The sequence below is a fragment of the Telopea speciosissima genome, chromosome 5 (genome assembly GCF_018873765.1).
Source record: "Telopea speciosissima isolate NSW1024214 ecotype Mountain lineage chromosome 5, Tspe_v1, whole genome shotgun sequence".
In the NCBI taxonomy this organism is placed as follows: Eukaryota; Viridiplantae; Streptophyta; class Magnoliopsida; order Proteales; family Proteaceae; genus Telopea; species Telopea speciosissima.
In genome coordinates, this window is record NC_057920.1 from 15,125,445 (window position 1) to 15,139,225 (window position 13,781).

The window sequence follows — 13,781 nt, forward strand, 5'->3', positions numbered from 1 at the left end:
AGCTCTGTTGGTGGTTTTAGTATGGGTGATAGGGAGGGAGGACCGACTGGACATTGGCGTGCCCCATCTTTTGACGCACATACCACTCCATTGGCATCGGATTATGGTGCATCACAACCTTACGGTGGATATGGATATGGATCATCATCATATGGGCAGTTTAGTGGGGTAGGGGACTATGACTACCAGTCCCAGTCCCAGGGACATACTGGATCATCTTTTGTAGATAACATCTTTGCACACCCTAGCAGACCTAGCTACCAACCTCACCAGCCATACATGCAGCCAATGCCATCGCCTCTTGCGCCGGCGTCAACATCATATCACAGTGGATCATCTTCTTCACGGACTGGATCGATTGGTAACCCTAGTTTATATCCTAGGATAGGTTACCTACAATATGTTGATGATTCCATTTACGTGACACTTGTGGATGACTACACTCGTTTCTTCTCCGATTCTATACCGTGGTCCACATATGTCCTTCAAACAGAGAGCAATGGATGTCGACTCCAGCGAGGCATGAGTGGGATTGATCCAGGGAGGCACAGCAACTACTATTAGCAGTTTAACACTTGTAATTTGTAACTTAAGTTGTGATTTCATTGATCTATGAACTTGTGAGTTGTGACTTGCGAGTCTTGTGACTTACTAACTTTGACACTTAGTTTATTGCCTTTAAGGCTTTAAGCGAGTTATTGAATATTATGGAGTTTATGAGAATCATGGTACTCATCAATGTGTATTGGCTTTAACTTGATATGTGATGAAGTTAAATACTATTATTAAATATTAACTGCCTAATCTATGTGTATTTAACTATTTATACATTAGGGTCGGCGACCGTATGTCAATCAAGGGTGCAAGCCCAAAACACCAATTTGAATTCACATTTTTACAATTTTATGGTTTAAATGTGTTTATTAAGCTTAAATAAGGCTGTCCATGAAGTTTCAGGCCTAGATATGGCCAAATACCCCCCGAGATGGACCCCCGAAATATTGCAGAAAAAATGCAATATTTCGGTCATATTTCGCGATATCTCGGATATTTTAGATATCTCGGTAGGCCCGAGATACCGATATATCGCGAGATATAGTACTATGCTTTGAAGACATTTTACTAGAGGAAGTGGCATAAAAGAAAGCAAGTTGATAATACCACCACCACCACTGCTCCTAAACAATCGGCACTACCAGTCTCAAGTCCTTCTAGTAACCTTGTTTCTTCTGGTGAGTCTTCTTCCGATCCTAGTCTTGACTTACCAATTGCTATTCGTAAGCCACGTAGAAATTGCACTAAGCATCCCATTTCTAATGTTGTTTCATATGACTCTCTTTCTCTGTCTTTCTATGTGTTTGTTTCTTCTTTAGCCTATGTTCCTATCCTTAACACTTGGCCGGAAGCATTAGCTAATGCAAGGTGAAAAGAAGCAATGAATGAAGAAATGAGTGCCCTAGGAAAAAATGACACTTGGGATTTGGTGACTCTTACTCCAGGAAAGAAACCCGTAGGCTGCAAGTGAGTTTTCGCAGTTAAACAAAAGGCTGATGGAACAGTGGAAAGATACAAGGTGAGGCTGGTTGCTAGAGGTTTTACTCAGACTCATGGGATCAACTATCAGGAAGCATTTGCCCCAATAGCTAAGATGAACACAATCAAGGTATTTATTTCCTATGTTGTTAACCAAGGATAGGACCATTAACAACTTGAAGTGAAGAATGCTTTTCTCTATGGGAGCTTGAAGAAGAGGTGTATATGGATATCCCTCTTGCCTTTGCTGCCCTAGAGACACAAGGTAAAGTGTGTCACTTAAAGAGAGCTTTATATGGTCTAAACAATCCCTAAGAGCTTGGTTCGGTCGTTTCCATAGAGCCATGGTCTCAATTGGCAATAAACAAAATGCTGATCACACTTTTGTTTATCAAGAAGACACATAGTAATCACTGGGAATGATCTTAAAGAATAGAAAAACTAAAGACCTATTTGGGGACAGAGTTTGAAATTAAGGACCTTAATGTAGTCCTAGATAGAGGTAGGAGACCTACTAGGAGCCAGATAACAGGATCAATAGCAAAAGGGGTTGCTGGTTCGAATGGACAGCACTAGGTTTTAGGTTAATTCTAGGGTTTTGGATGGGAATAGGTTTAATATGCAGGTCTAGGGGGTTATTATGGGATAAAAATAATTGGATTTGGTTAAGTTTGAAAATCTGCAGAATTAGGGTTAGGGTTACGGGTTTTAGGTTTAAGGATCTAGGCTGAAAACTAGGGTTTAAATGGTCAGATGGGACTCAAATTGGGATCGAGAGTACGAGGGAGAGGGAGGGATGTTTGCTGGAAATTTGGCACAGATCTGATGGTTGGAAGGTGAATGCTTGGGGATCAAGCTAAAATTCGAAGGAATAGTTGCAGGTTTAATGGAGGGGATGGAAGGCTGGCTGTAGTAACCTGATTGGGTCGATGGGAAAGGATGGATTAGGTTAGAGGATGAAGAGGGGAAGGGTATATGCAGGAAACTAAAATTACTTACTGATTTGATCTCCTTCGAAGGCAGCAGCAGCAGCAACAGCTTGAAGAAACTCGATTGAAGAAGAAGAAGAACCTCCTGGTACTGGACAGACGCAAGGAGTCGTGAGAGTCCACTCACCCTAGCACCTTGAGATCCACAAGGCAGAAAGCATAAAGCTGAGTTTTTATTAATCAAAATTCGTATTCAATGCTGGCCTCCCTTACAAACTTATATAGAAGACTCAAAAATAGACTTGAACACTAAAAAGGAAAGGCCTAATCCTAACCCTAACCTATTAGGTAACTTAAACTGACTAGGAAACTAGACTACTAAAGGAAATAGACTAAAAACATGGCTGGACTTATAGAATCCTAATCTAGCCCAACTTACATCACATGACCACTTAAGTTGTCACATGATCACTTAAATTGAACTAATTGGATGCAACCAATTTGAATCGGTCAATTAAAAAACATAAAAATAAACTAAGTATTGGGCTAATCCCGTATGCAACCTATATACCCCTAGTTTAGGCTCATTAAAGTGGCCTATTACATAGAAAACCCTTGGGATCAAAGGCCCAACATATATATATCCCAACCCTAGGCTTATTCCTAATAAAATAACCCCATTTGGATGATGAATCTGCATCAGACCTGGGAAAGCTACGATATTTTCTTGGGATCAAGGTTTGTTCATTCAACTAAAGGTATCTTCCACTCCCAACGGAAATATACACTTGATATTTTGCTAGGATGTAAGACTGCCGATACTCCATTTAGTCCATTAGAACCTAATCCTCATTTAAAGAGTAAGGATGGAGAGCCAGTGGATAAGGGTAGCTACCAAAGGCTGGTTGGGTGACTGATATATCTATCCCACACATGGCCAGATATAGCTTTTGTTGTGAGTGTGGTTAACCAATATATGCATGATCCTCACTCAACCCATATAGAGGCAACATTTAGAATCTTGAGATATTTGAAGTCTTCCCTAGCAAAAGGTGCACTTTCCTCTCCTTACAATCACTTGCGAGTTGAGGCTTTCACCAATGTAGACTGGACAAGATGTCCGGATGACAGGAGATCTACCTCAGCTTATTGCACCTTTGTTGGAGGCAACTTGGTTACTTGACAGAGCAAAAAGCAAGCTACAGTTGTTTGGTCCAGTGTAGAAGCAGAGTTTCGGGCTGTGGCCCATGGTATATGTGAACTTCTTTGGCTTCAAGGACTCCTTTGAAATTTATGTATTCATGTTGAGCTGCCTATCCATTTCTATTGTGACAACAAATCAGCAATAAGCATTGCACATCCAGTTCAACATGATCGCACCAAGCACGTCGAGATTGATCGTCACTTCATCAAGGATAAGCTGGAACAAGGATTCATTTGTATCCCTTTTATTCAATCTAGCTGTTAGTTAGCTGATATTCTCACCAAGGGAATTAATAGTTAAGTTTAGGTTCTATAGTTAGCAAGTTGGGCATGTTTGATATTGATACACCAACTTGAGGGGGAGTGTTGTAATACGGGTTCAAGGATATTTCAGTCCTTGTACCTATTCTAGAATGTTCTCCAGTTCATTATAAATAAAGTGGAGCTGTGAACATAAAGTCACAAGCCATTATTCCTATTCTCAACAATTTCCAATCCTATAATTACTATACAGAACTAGACATTGTACCCTGTCATCAAAGAAACAAAGTCATCAAACATTGAAAGCTTTGCATTACATGCTTGGAATAACTAAATTCACACATTATTTGTAAAGGTACCTGGAGTATAATTTTCTCTGGGGCCTGATAGGCCTCCAAGAAATGGCAAACATTGACAAAGGCCCATTGCTTACTGGCACTCTCTTCTCGCTTGAGATGATTCCAACCAAATTTGATAAGTTCCTTTCGATGATGAACAAGGTCATCTTGTAGATATCTGAGAAACAATGTAGCGAGCTGCAGAAGTTCTATTCTCAAAGGTTCATCATACTCAGCACTAACCTACAAATGATGCAAAAGATATTGCAAAATGTTTGTTAGATGGAAATAAAAAAATGGTAAAGAAAAACTAGAGAAAATGACGGCATGAAATAAACAGAAATTTGGGCAAATGCCGAGGGGGGGAAAAACCTCTTCCGGAGGATCAAGAAGCTTTTCAACAATTATTTTGATAATAGTAGTGTCTACAACCTCCCAACTTTGGCCACTCTGAAAAGCATGTGCTAGCATCGGAAGAATGAGCATTTGCATAGCAACAACCAGGTGATCATGACCAAGTTGTTTTGATTGGAAAAGTTGCAAGAAATGCACTAGAAGGGTTTTCTTCAAATGTGGAGGATAACCTTCAGCAACCTGAACACAAGAACATGCAAAACCATTACCAGCAAACACACGAATCTGCATGCTAAGACAAATTAAAGGATGAAATTTGCCCCCAAAAGTTGGTCCTGGATGTGACATACCTCAATGATGTAAAATTCCTTCAGGAAAGTATAATCAATGCGAGTGTGGACTAGAAAAATAGAGAGCATATCAAACAAAACATTAACTTCAGTCTTGTCATGCCGCAAGTAATTCAGAAAGCATTTGACAAGCCATTTACTTTCTTTCACCTACATTTTTTCAATGCATCAAGGTGAAAAACATTTCATATAAAACATCCGCTCAAAGAAAAGAAAACAAATGGTATCATGTGACCAGGACAGTAGATTCACCAAATATATCAGAATGTATATTTTTATTTGCATTATAGTGTCCCCCAATTTTCAAAGGCATTCACTCAATTTTCAGAACAAAATAACAAGATCATAAACAGTGTTATCAAAGCAATGGTAATGTAAGACTAGGACTCGGATAGACAACTATGAGACTAGATTACAACAGGATCACTCACAGTCACACTAATATCAGTAAAATATATCACCAACTTTCGGCAATAGAAAACGACAGAAACACCTAAATCAGAAGGTGAACAGCTAGGTATTTTAGCTATTACAGCCTCAACAATACGAAAAGTGTATTTCCATGCGTACCTTGACCATTTCTCATAGTTTAAAGTATCGACCGATACGATACGGACCGATACATATTGGTATCGGTCGATACCGATACGATAGATACCGATTGCCTCGAATTGTATCGAAATGTATTGGCCGATATGATACAATACGACCGATATGTATCGATACCATCGATACGTCCAGTAAAGGGTTCTGTGGGTGGTTTAATACGTATAGGCTGATACGGCTCGATACATACCGATACATTATCAATACGCACCAATACATACCGATACATTATCGATACATACCGATACATTCCATAAAAAACCATTTTCACTCACAAACTCGATACAACTCCTAATCTAACAAAAAAAACAAAAGAAAACTCTCAACCAAGAGTCTAAAATCTTGCATTTAATCTTGGTTTTTCTTACTTTTAGACTAAAAAACGAATTAAGGAGTACTACAACATCATCTTTTGCATCATCCAATACTCTTCATGACTATAGACAATTACAAAATGTAAGAAACCTCATCTTTTATAACAATTTCAATTTAATGCACTTGTTTGGTTATACATTATTCACCATTTTATTGTTTATGCACGACACTTGTTATATATTGCTTATTTATATTTTTTTTTGTTCCCAAAGTGTATTTCCATGTGTATCTTGACCATTTCTATGCGTATATGTATTGTTCGATACGTATCTCCGATACGATACGATACGATACGTCTCTTAAAATCACCCGGCTGATACGATACTCGATACCGATACTTTAAACCTTGATTCAGAGGACAGGTAAAAGTCTAAGTAACAAGAAACTCAACATGTAACAGAAATAACAATTAGGCTTTTCTGATTGGAAGATATCCCTACTGTAGGGTATTAGGGGTGGTTTGACTTCTCAAAACTACAACCAAATCTCAAGGATAGTTGAGGAGAAAGGACTAGATTTCAAAATTAGCAAGTGATCATTCAAAATAGTAACTCACAGTGTACATCGTTATCTCCCTCCAACGGTGCCTTTGTTTCTTCGCTATCTTTTGTGTCTGTTACACAGAGTTAGAAGGAAGTTATCATAGATCCAAAATGGAAGAATGCTATTGTAGAGGAAATTCAGGCCTTGAAGAAAAATGATACTTGGGAGCTTGTTCCTCATCCTGAAGGAAAGATATTAGTAGGGTACAAGTGAGTTTTCACTATAAAACAGAAGGCAGATGAGACCTTTAAAGGATACAAGGCAAGATTAGTTGCCAAGGGCTTCACCCAAACATATGGCATTGACTACCAGGACACCTTTGCCCCTGTTGCAAAGATGAACTCTGTTCGAGCTTTGCTATCCTTTGCCGCAAATCTTGGATGGAATCTTCAGCAATTAGATGTGAAAAATGCCTTCTTGAACGGAGATCTTGAAGAAGACGTATATATGGACATTCTTCCTGGCTTTGATTCGCCATCAACAACTGGGAAAGTATTTCGACTGTGCAAACCCCTCTATGGCCTCAACTAGTCCCCTTGGGCTTGGTTTGGCAAGTTCCAGAAAGCCATACAGAAGTTTGGGTACAAAAAATGTCATGTTGATCACACCCTATTTACCAAACGAAAGGAGGCTAAAATTACTTCTCTTATAGTCTATGTTGACAACATTGTTATAACTGGCAGTGATGATATATAGATCATTGTATTGAAGACTCAGTTGGCAGCAGAATTTGAAACCAAGGATTTAGGACCACTCAGGTACTTCCTTGGAATTGAGGTAGCCTGATCTAGCAAGGTTATCTTCATTTCCCAAAGAAAGTATGTCTTAGACCTTGATGCTTGGATGCAAGCCTGCAGACTCGCCCATTGAAGTTAATCATCAACTAAGCAATCAGGAAGGTGGTCCAGTGGATAAGGAACGATATCAGTGTCTTGTAGGAAAGCTGACATACCTCTCTCATACCCGACCTGATGTTGCCTATGTTGTGGGAGTTGTGAGCCGGTTTCTACATGACCCAAAGGCAGCTCATCTCGAGGCAGTATATCGAATTCTGTGGTACTTAAAATCAGCTCTAGGAAAAGGCATCCTATTCTTCAACAATACTAATCCAAAATTGGAATCCTTTATTGATGCTGATTGGGCAGGCTTTGTTGATGATCGTCATTTAACCTCAGGATATTGTACATTCCTTGGAGGTAATCTGATCACATGGCGAAGTAAGAAACAATCTGGAGTTTCCAAATCAAGTGCAGAAGCCGAGTACAGTGCAATGGCACAAGGTGTCTGTGAACTCATCTGGCTCAAAGTATTACTTGTTGATTTAGGAGTGACTCATGAGGGACCAATGTGTCTTTATTTGCACGATAGGACCAAGCACATTGAAATTGACAAACACTTCATTAAAGAGAAACTTGAAGAAGGCTTGATCTGCATTTCTTTCGTCACTTCAGAAGATCAACTTGCTGATGTATTCACAATGGGATTGACATCTAAGTCATTCCATCTTGTTGTATCCAAGTTGGACATGAAAGATATCTATGCACCAACTTGAAGGGGAGTATTAAGGATAAGGGTTAGCTGTCCAGATTCAATGTATGTAGAGGCTAAGGATGCTGAGCGTATTGTGACTCGGCCCTAGTTAAGCATACCATATTTGTAATTCATATCCAATCTATATAAATAATAAAGGGCCTCTGTCACTAGTTACAAGCCAAATCATTCTTGGGCACTTCTTCTGACAGTTAACTGAAAGAATGACTACTAAAGAGAAACATACGGACTCTTTAGCGTTACAAACGGTGGGACAAAAGCAGTCCACAGTTAATCAAGCTCCTTGAACCTTTCCTTGACCTGCTCAAAGGATTCTATATACACCAGCCACCTTTGAAGAACATGCTCCAGCACCCTTTCATCGTGATACAAGACTGAGGCAGTTCGACGACACCCATAAAATAAAGCTGGAATTGAAGGAGTTCAACAGTTGACATGACCCACAACAGTTCCTTGATTGGATGTGTGCACTTGATGATTACTTTGATTGATACGACTTATCAGAGGTCCGGAAATTGTAAGTTGGCATGTTCCAAATTGGTGGGGACAGCGAGAGAATGGTGGCATAACTATGAAGAGAAGTTAATTCGTCGTTGACAAGAACCCACTACTTGTGAGGAAATGAAGGAGGAATTAAAAAAGTACATGCCTTAAACTTTTCGGTGAAGACTTCATGATCAGCTCAACACCCTTTGGCAAGGGTCTCTCTCAGTTGAAGAATATATGGATCAATTTGACAACCTCATTGCCCGTACTAGACTGAACGAGGAAGATGACCAGATGATTTCCCGTTTCAGATTGGGGCTACGATCTGAAATTAGAGATAAGATGGGAGTTACGAGCATTACTAGCTTACATGATTGCTTTGAGAAAGCTCTTTCGGCTGAAGATTTGATTAAGACATTCACCCGGCGGTTCAACCCACAATCCAGAGATAGTAGAAGAAATTTTACAGCCAATAAACCAAGTGGGTATCCTAATCAAGCTCCACAGTTCTCGGCAGATAAGGGTAAGGCTCCCACGACTAGTGGAGGTGCAACCAAATCATTGCAACAGGTTCAGACACTTTGCCAAGTTCTGTCTGCAACGTCGCAAGAACAAATCAGTCCTTGCCACCATTGAAGCCAATCCAGAGATGCAAGTTTGTGACCCCCAAGAAGATGATAATTTGGCTATTAATGTAGTCCATGAAGATGAGGACTACAACATTACCCTAAATGAAGAAAATAATGACGATATCTATGAGGTTAATGTCATGAATCAAATTCTCGTTGCTGGATTGAAGGGTGAAGATTGGCTCTGACATTGCATATTTTACGCTCGGATGTCTAGTGGGCAGTGGGAGTTGCATAAATGTTGTCTCACAATCTTTCATATTGAAGGGAAATTGAAGCCAGAGGTGCATCCACAAAACATACTAGGTATCACTTCGCAACAACAAAACATTAGAAGTCAACCAATGATGCTTTGTACCGCTGAAGTTGTGATGTCATACCCATGGTTACCCATGGTGTTGACGGATGTTTTACTTGGACGGCCATGGATGTACAACAATAATGTGTTGGTTGGAGGCACCAAGAATTAGTGTTTCTTTGACTTCTAGGTCAAACCTTTAGTTTTTAATCCACTCAACATGCTGCGAAGACAAAGGTTAGAGCTGCCCAATCCAGGTAACAACAGATTTTACAATCTGTTGGCAAGACACACCAAGCAAATGAGAATCCACAAGACATATCACAATAAGGAGGACCGAGTACAAGCAAGGGGCCGTGTGCTGAGAAGAAGCTCTTAGCTTTATCTCAACAGGAATTCTTAGAGACCAGCAAGGAGACAGGTCTCATCTTGGCTTTAGTTACTTAAGAAATTGTGACTGTAGTCACTGTACTTGAAACTAACTTTCTCAAACCTTTAAGGGAATTATGCTGATTCTTCCCACTGTAATTGTCATGACGTCTAGGTGAACCAAGGTGTTGGAGGGGGCCTGGACGCAAGGCGACACCAACAAGGAGACACTAGTTGTCAAGGCGCCTGGATGCCAAAGCGGTCATCTAAGTGACACCTTGACAACTATGTTTCCCACTTATCGTCTCAGCCCCTATTGAGCTCCCCTAGCTCAAGAGACAAGTGAATGAATTTCCTGAAAAAGGGATTCATAATAGAAAGCATGAGTCTGTATGTTGTAATCACGGCGCATGTGCATCAACAGCATGGCCATCAACAAGCTTACCATCAAGTATAGGTTCTCAATTCCTAGACTTGATGATATGTTAGACATGCTGAACGGTGTTATGATTTTCTCCAAAAATGATCTAAGTGTGGATATCAATAGAGACGAATCTGCCCCAGAGATGAATGAAAGACGACGTTCAATACTAAGGACGGACTGTACAAGCGGGAAAGCCATGCCCTTTGGTCATACTAATGCTCCGAACACATTTATGCAGGTGATGACATAAGTTCTCCGACCTTTTATTTGCAAGTTGCTCGTGGTATACTTCGACAACATCCTAATGTATAGTAAGGGGCAAGATGAACACTTAGACCATCTGAGGCGTGTGATGAGTGTGTTGCATGCTGAAAAGCTCTACATCAACCTCAAGGAATGTTCAATCATTTTACCAAAGGTTGTTATCCTTGGTTTTTTTGTGTTGTTCAAAAGAGTGGAGCCTGATCCAAAGAAGATCAAGAACATAGTTGAATGGCAAATATCCAGAACTTTGACCGAAGTAAGAAGTTTTCAAGGCTTAGCATTGTTTTATTGGCATTTCATTTGGAACTTCAGTGTTGTTATGGTACCCATTACCGAATGTATGAAGACGAGAAAGGACAAATTCCAATGGACACCCTCCCACAAAGGCTTGTCCACTGATTAAGCAAAAGATGGCAGAAGCTCAGGTGCTATGTTTACCAGATTTTGATCGTATCTTTGAAGTGGCACAAATAAAATTAGAAATAGGGTGTTCGGTACAAGTTCCGACTCCTATCCTAATAGCAATAGGAAGGTCATTAGGAGGAGGAGGAGGAGATTCATTACCTGGTGCTTGGGTTGGTGAAGCCAGCTCAGGGAGCGCAGATGGACATGGTACATCAAGACAGTCCTTTTCCTTTCTCCGAGAATAGGTGAGCAGATCCTTTTGTTTCATGGCAGTGGAGTCAATCTCATTTGTTTGCTTCCCCTAAAGACGAACAATATCAATGATAAAAGGAGTTGAAGGATTCTCTTCCTCTAGAGTCTCCTCCTAAAGAGAAGATTGGTAATTCATCTTCATGAAAAGTGACATCCATAGTTATAAAAAGTTTCTGAGAGGGAGGATGATAACATTTATAACCCTTTTGAGAGGTAAAATACCAAAGGAGATACATTGGAAGGCCCGTGGGTCAAGTTTAGATCGAGAGGGGTGTTAGAATAACATATTCTTACAACCAGATTAGAAGAAACAGAAAAAGAAGAAGAGAAAGCGAGGAAGAAGAGAAACACATAAGCTCAACGGTGGGAGAGAGCCTGCGGCTAGAACAGAATGTTCTACTACAGGTCTATCCCTCTCTATTAATAATAAATCCCAAAATAAAGCCTTGGACTATTCTGCCCTTACAACTACTCGACTTTACATAAGCTTTAAGAATAATAGAAAAGCGAATGTAAAGACTAAACTACCCCTAGATCCTGACGGTAATACTTCAACACTCCCCCTCAAGTTGGAGCATATATATCACTCATGCTCAACTTATTACAACAAGAACGGAAACTAGGAGCAAACAGTGACTTGGTAAAGACATCAGCTAACTGACCAGACGAAGAAACAAACGGTGTCTTGACCAACTTCTTCAACATGGCACTGCGAACGAAGTGACAATCCACTTCAATATGTTTGATCCTCTCATGACAAACCGGATTACTAGCAATGTAGATAGCTACCTGATTGTCACAATACATTTTCATAGGAGTCGATACCGGAAAACCCATCTCAAGGAGAAGTGACCGAATCCACATCAACTCAGCAATAGTATGCGCCATAGCTCTATACTCTGCTTCAACACTAGACTTGGTAACTGTGGATTGTTTCTTGCTTCGCCACGTGACCAGGTTCTCTCTAACAAAAGTACAATACCCTGTGGTAGACTGACGATCACTAGCCGAACCTGCCCAATCTACATCAGAGTACGCAACTAACTCTATATGTCTATTGGGACGATAAATAAGCCCCTTTCCAGGAGCACCCTTCAAAGATCTAAGAACCCGAACCGCTGCATCCCAATGAGACTTACAAGGCGACTGCATGAACTGACTGAGAACACAATAGTAAATGATATGTCCGGCCTAGTGATAGTCAAGTATATTAGCTTTCCAATCAAGCTTCTGTAGGAATGTACCTCTTTAAGAGGTTCACCATCATCAATCCCAATTTTTTTTTTTGGATCCATACGGATATCCACAGGTTTTGCAGCAAGCATACCAGTATCATCCAAGAGATCTAAAACATACTTCCTTTGAGATAGGTTGATCCCCTTTTTGCTTCTAACAACCTCAATCCCAAGAAAGTAATAAAGCTGACCCAAGTCTTTAGTCTAAAAATGCTGCTGTAAATAATCTTTTACCTCCTTAATGCCACCATCATTATTCCTTAAGACAATGATATCATCTACAGAGACAACAAGGACAACCAATTTCTCTCTTTGGCGACGAACAAACACTGAATGGTCTGAAAAACACTGAGAAAAACCATGACCAGGCACAACAGCACTAAGCTTCTCGAACCACACCCAAGGAGACAGTTTTAGCCCATAAATAGCCTTGTGCAACTTACACACACGTCCACCATTCTCCCCCTGAGCAACATACCCTAGAGGTTGCTCCATATGGACCTCCTCAAGTAAGTCACTATAGAGGAAGGCATTCTAGTGAAGAAAAGGATACACCTGCAATGGAGGGTTAGATAGAGGAACATCTACAGGTATGGGAGGAGGGTCAGACACAATCAAAGGATCATCTGACACGGTGGGCTGATCAGAGAAGAAAAGGATACACCTGCAGTGGAGGGTTAGACAGAGGAACATCTACAGGTATGGGAGGAGGGTCAAACACAATCAAAGGATTATCTGACACGGTGGGGTGATCAGAGAAGTAGGAGGTACCTTTAAAGAAGGTGACATCAACACTAACAAATTGTCTCCAAGTAACGGGATCATAACACCGGTACCCCTTCTGAGTACGGGAGTAACCCAGATAACACACTTTGTGGACCTAGGATCTAACTTATCACCTGGTTGATGGAGATTATGAACAAAACAGACAGCCGAAAATCCAAGGTGGTAAGTTAAAAATCGACAAGTCCAGAAATAAAACAGAGAAGAGAGACTTAACGGCAAGCACAGAAGAAGGCATTCGGTTAATCAAGAAACAAGCATTAAGGATCACACCAAAAATGTTTAGGCACTTGCATATGAAGCATCATAGCACAGGCGACCTCAAGTAAATGTCTATTTTTCCGTTCCGCTACCCCATTTTGTTGAGGGGTATAGGAACAATTGGTTTGGTGAATCATACCATTATCATCACAAAAAGAAGAAATTTCATTTTGAACAAATTTTAAGGCATTATCAGAACGAAACACTTGAATAGAAGATTTAAATTGGGTCTTTATTTCATTGCAAAAGTTGCGAAATACACTTAACTCAGAACGATCCTTTAAAAGATATAACCATGTAAGTTGGAATGGTCGTCCACAAATGTGACAAAA

The 13,781-nt window shown here is 40.2% G+C and overlaps 1 protein-coding gene across 1 annotated transcript in view; it reads right to left on the minus strand.

Annotated features, from left to right (window-relative positions):
- The window catches only part of LOC122661912 (transformation/transcription domain-associated protein-like), a 96,722-nt gene that overhangs the window by 27,376 nt on the left and 55,565 nt on the right, over nucleotides 1–13,781 (minus strand). The window contains exons 19-21 of the mRNA XM_043857423.1: nucleotides 4,969–5,118; nucleotides 4,637–4,858; nucleotides 4,286–4,507 (exon numbers count right to left, since the gene is read on the minus strand). Coding sequence (XP_043713358.1) covers nucleotides 4,286–4,507; nucleotides 4,637–4,858; nucleotides 4,969–5,118 — 594 coding nt within the window. The remainder of the gene's footprint in view (nucleotides 1–4,285; nucleotides 4,508–4,636; nucleotides 4,859–4,968; nucleotides 5,119–13,781) is intronic.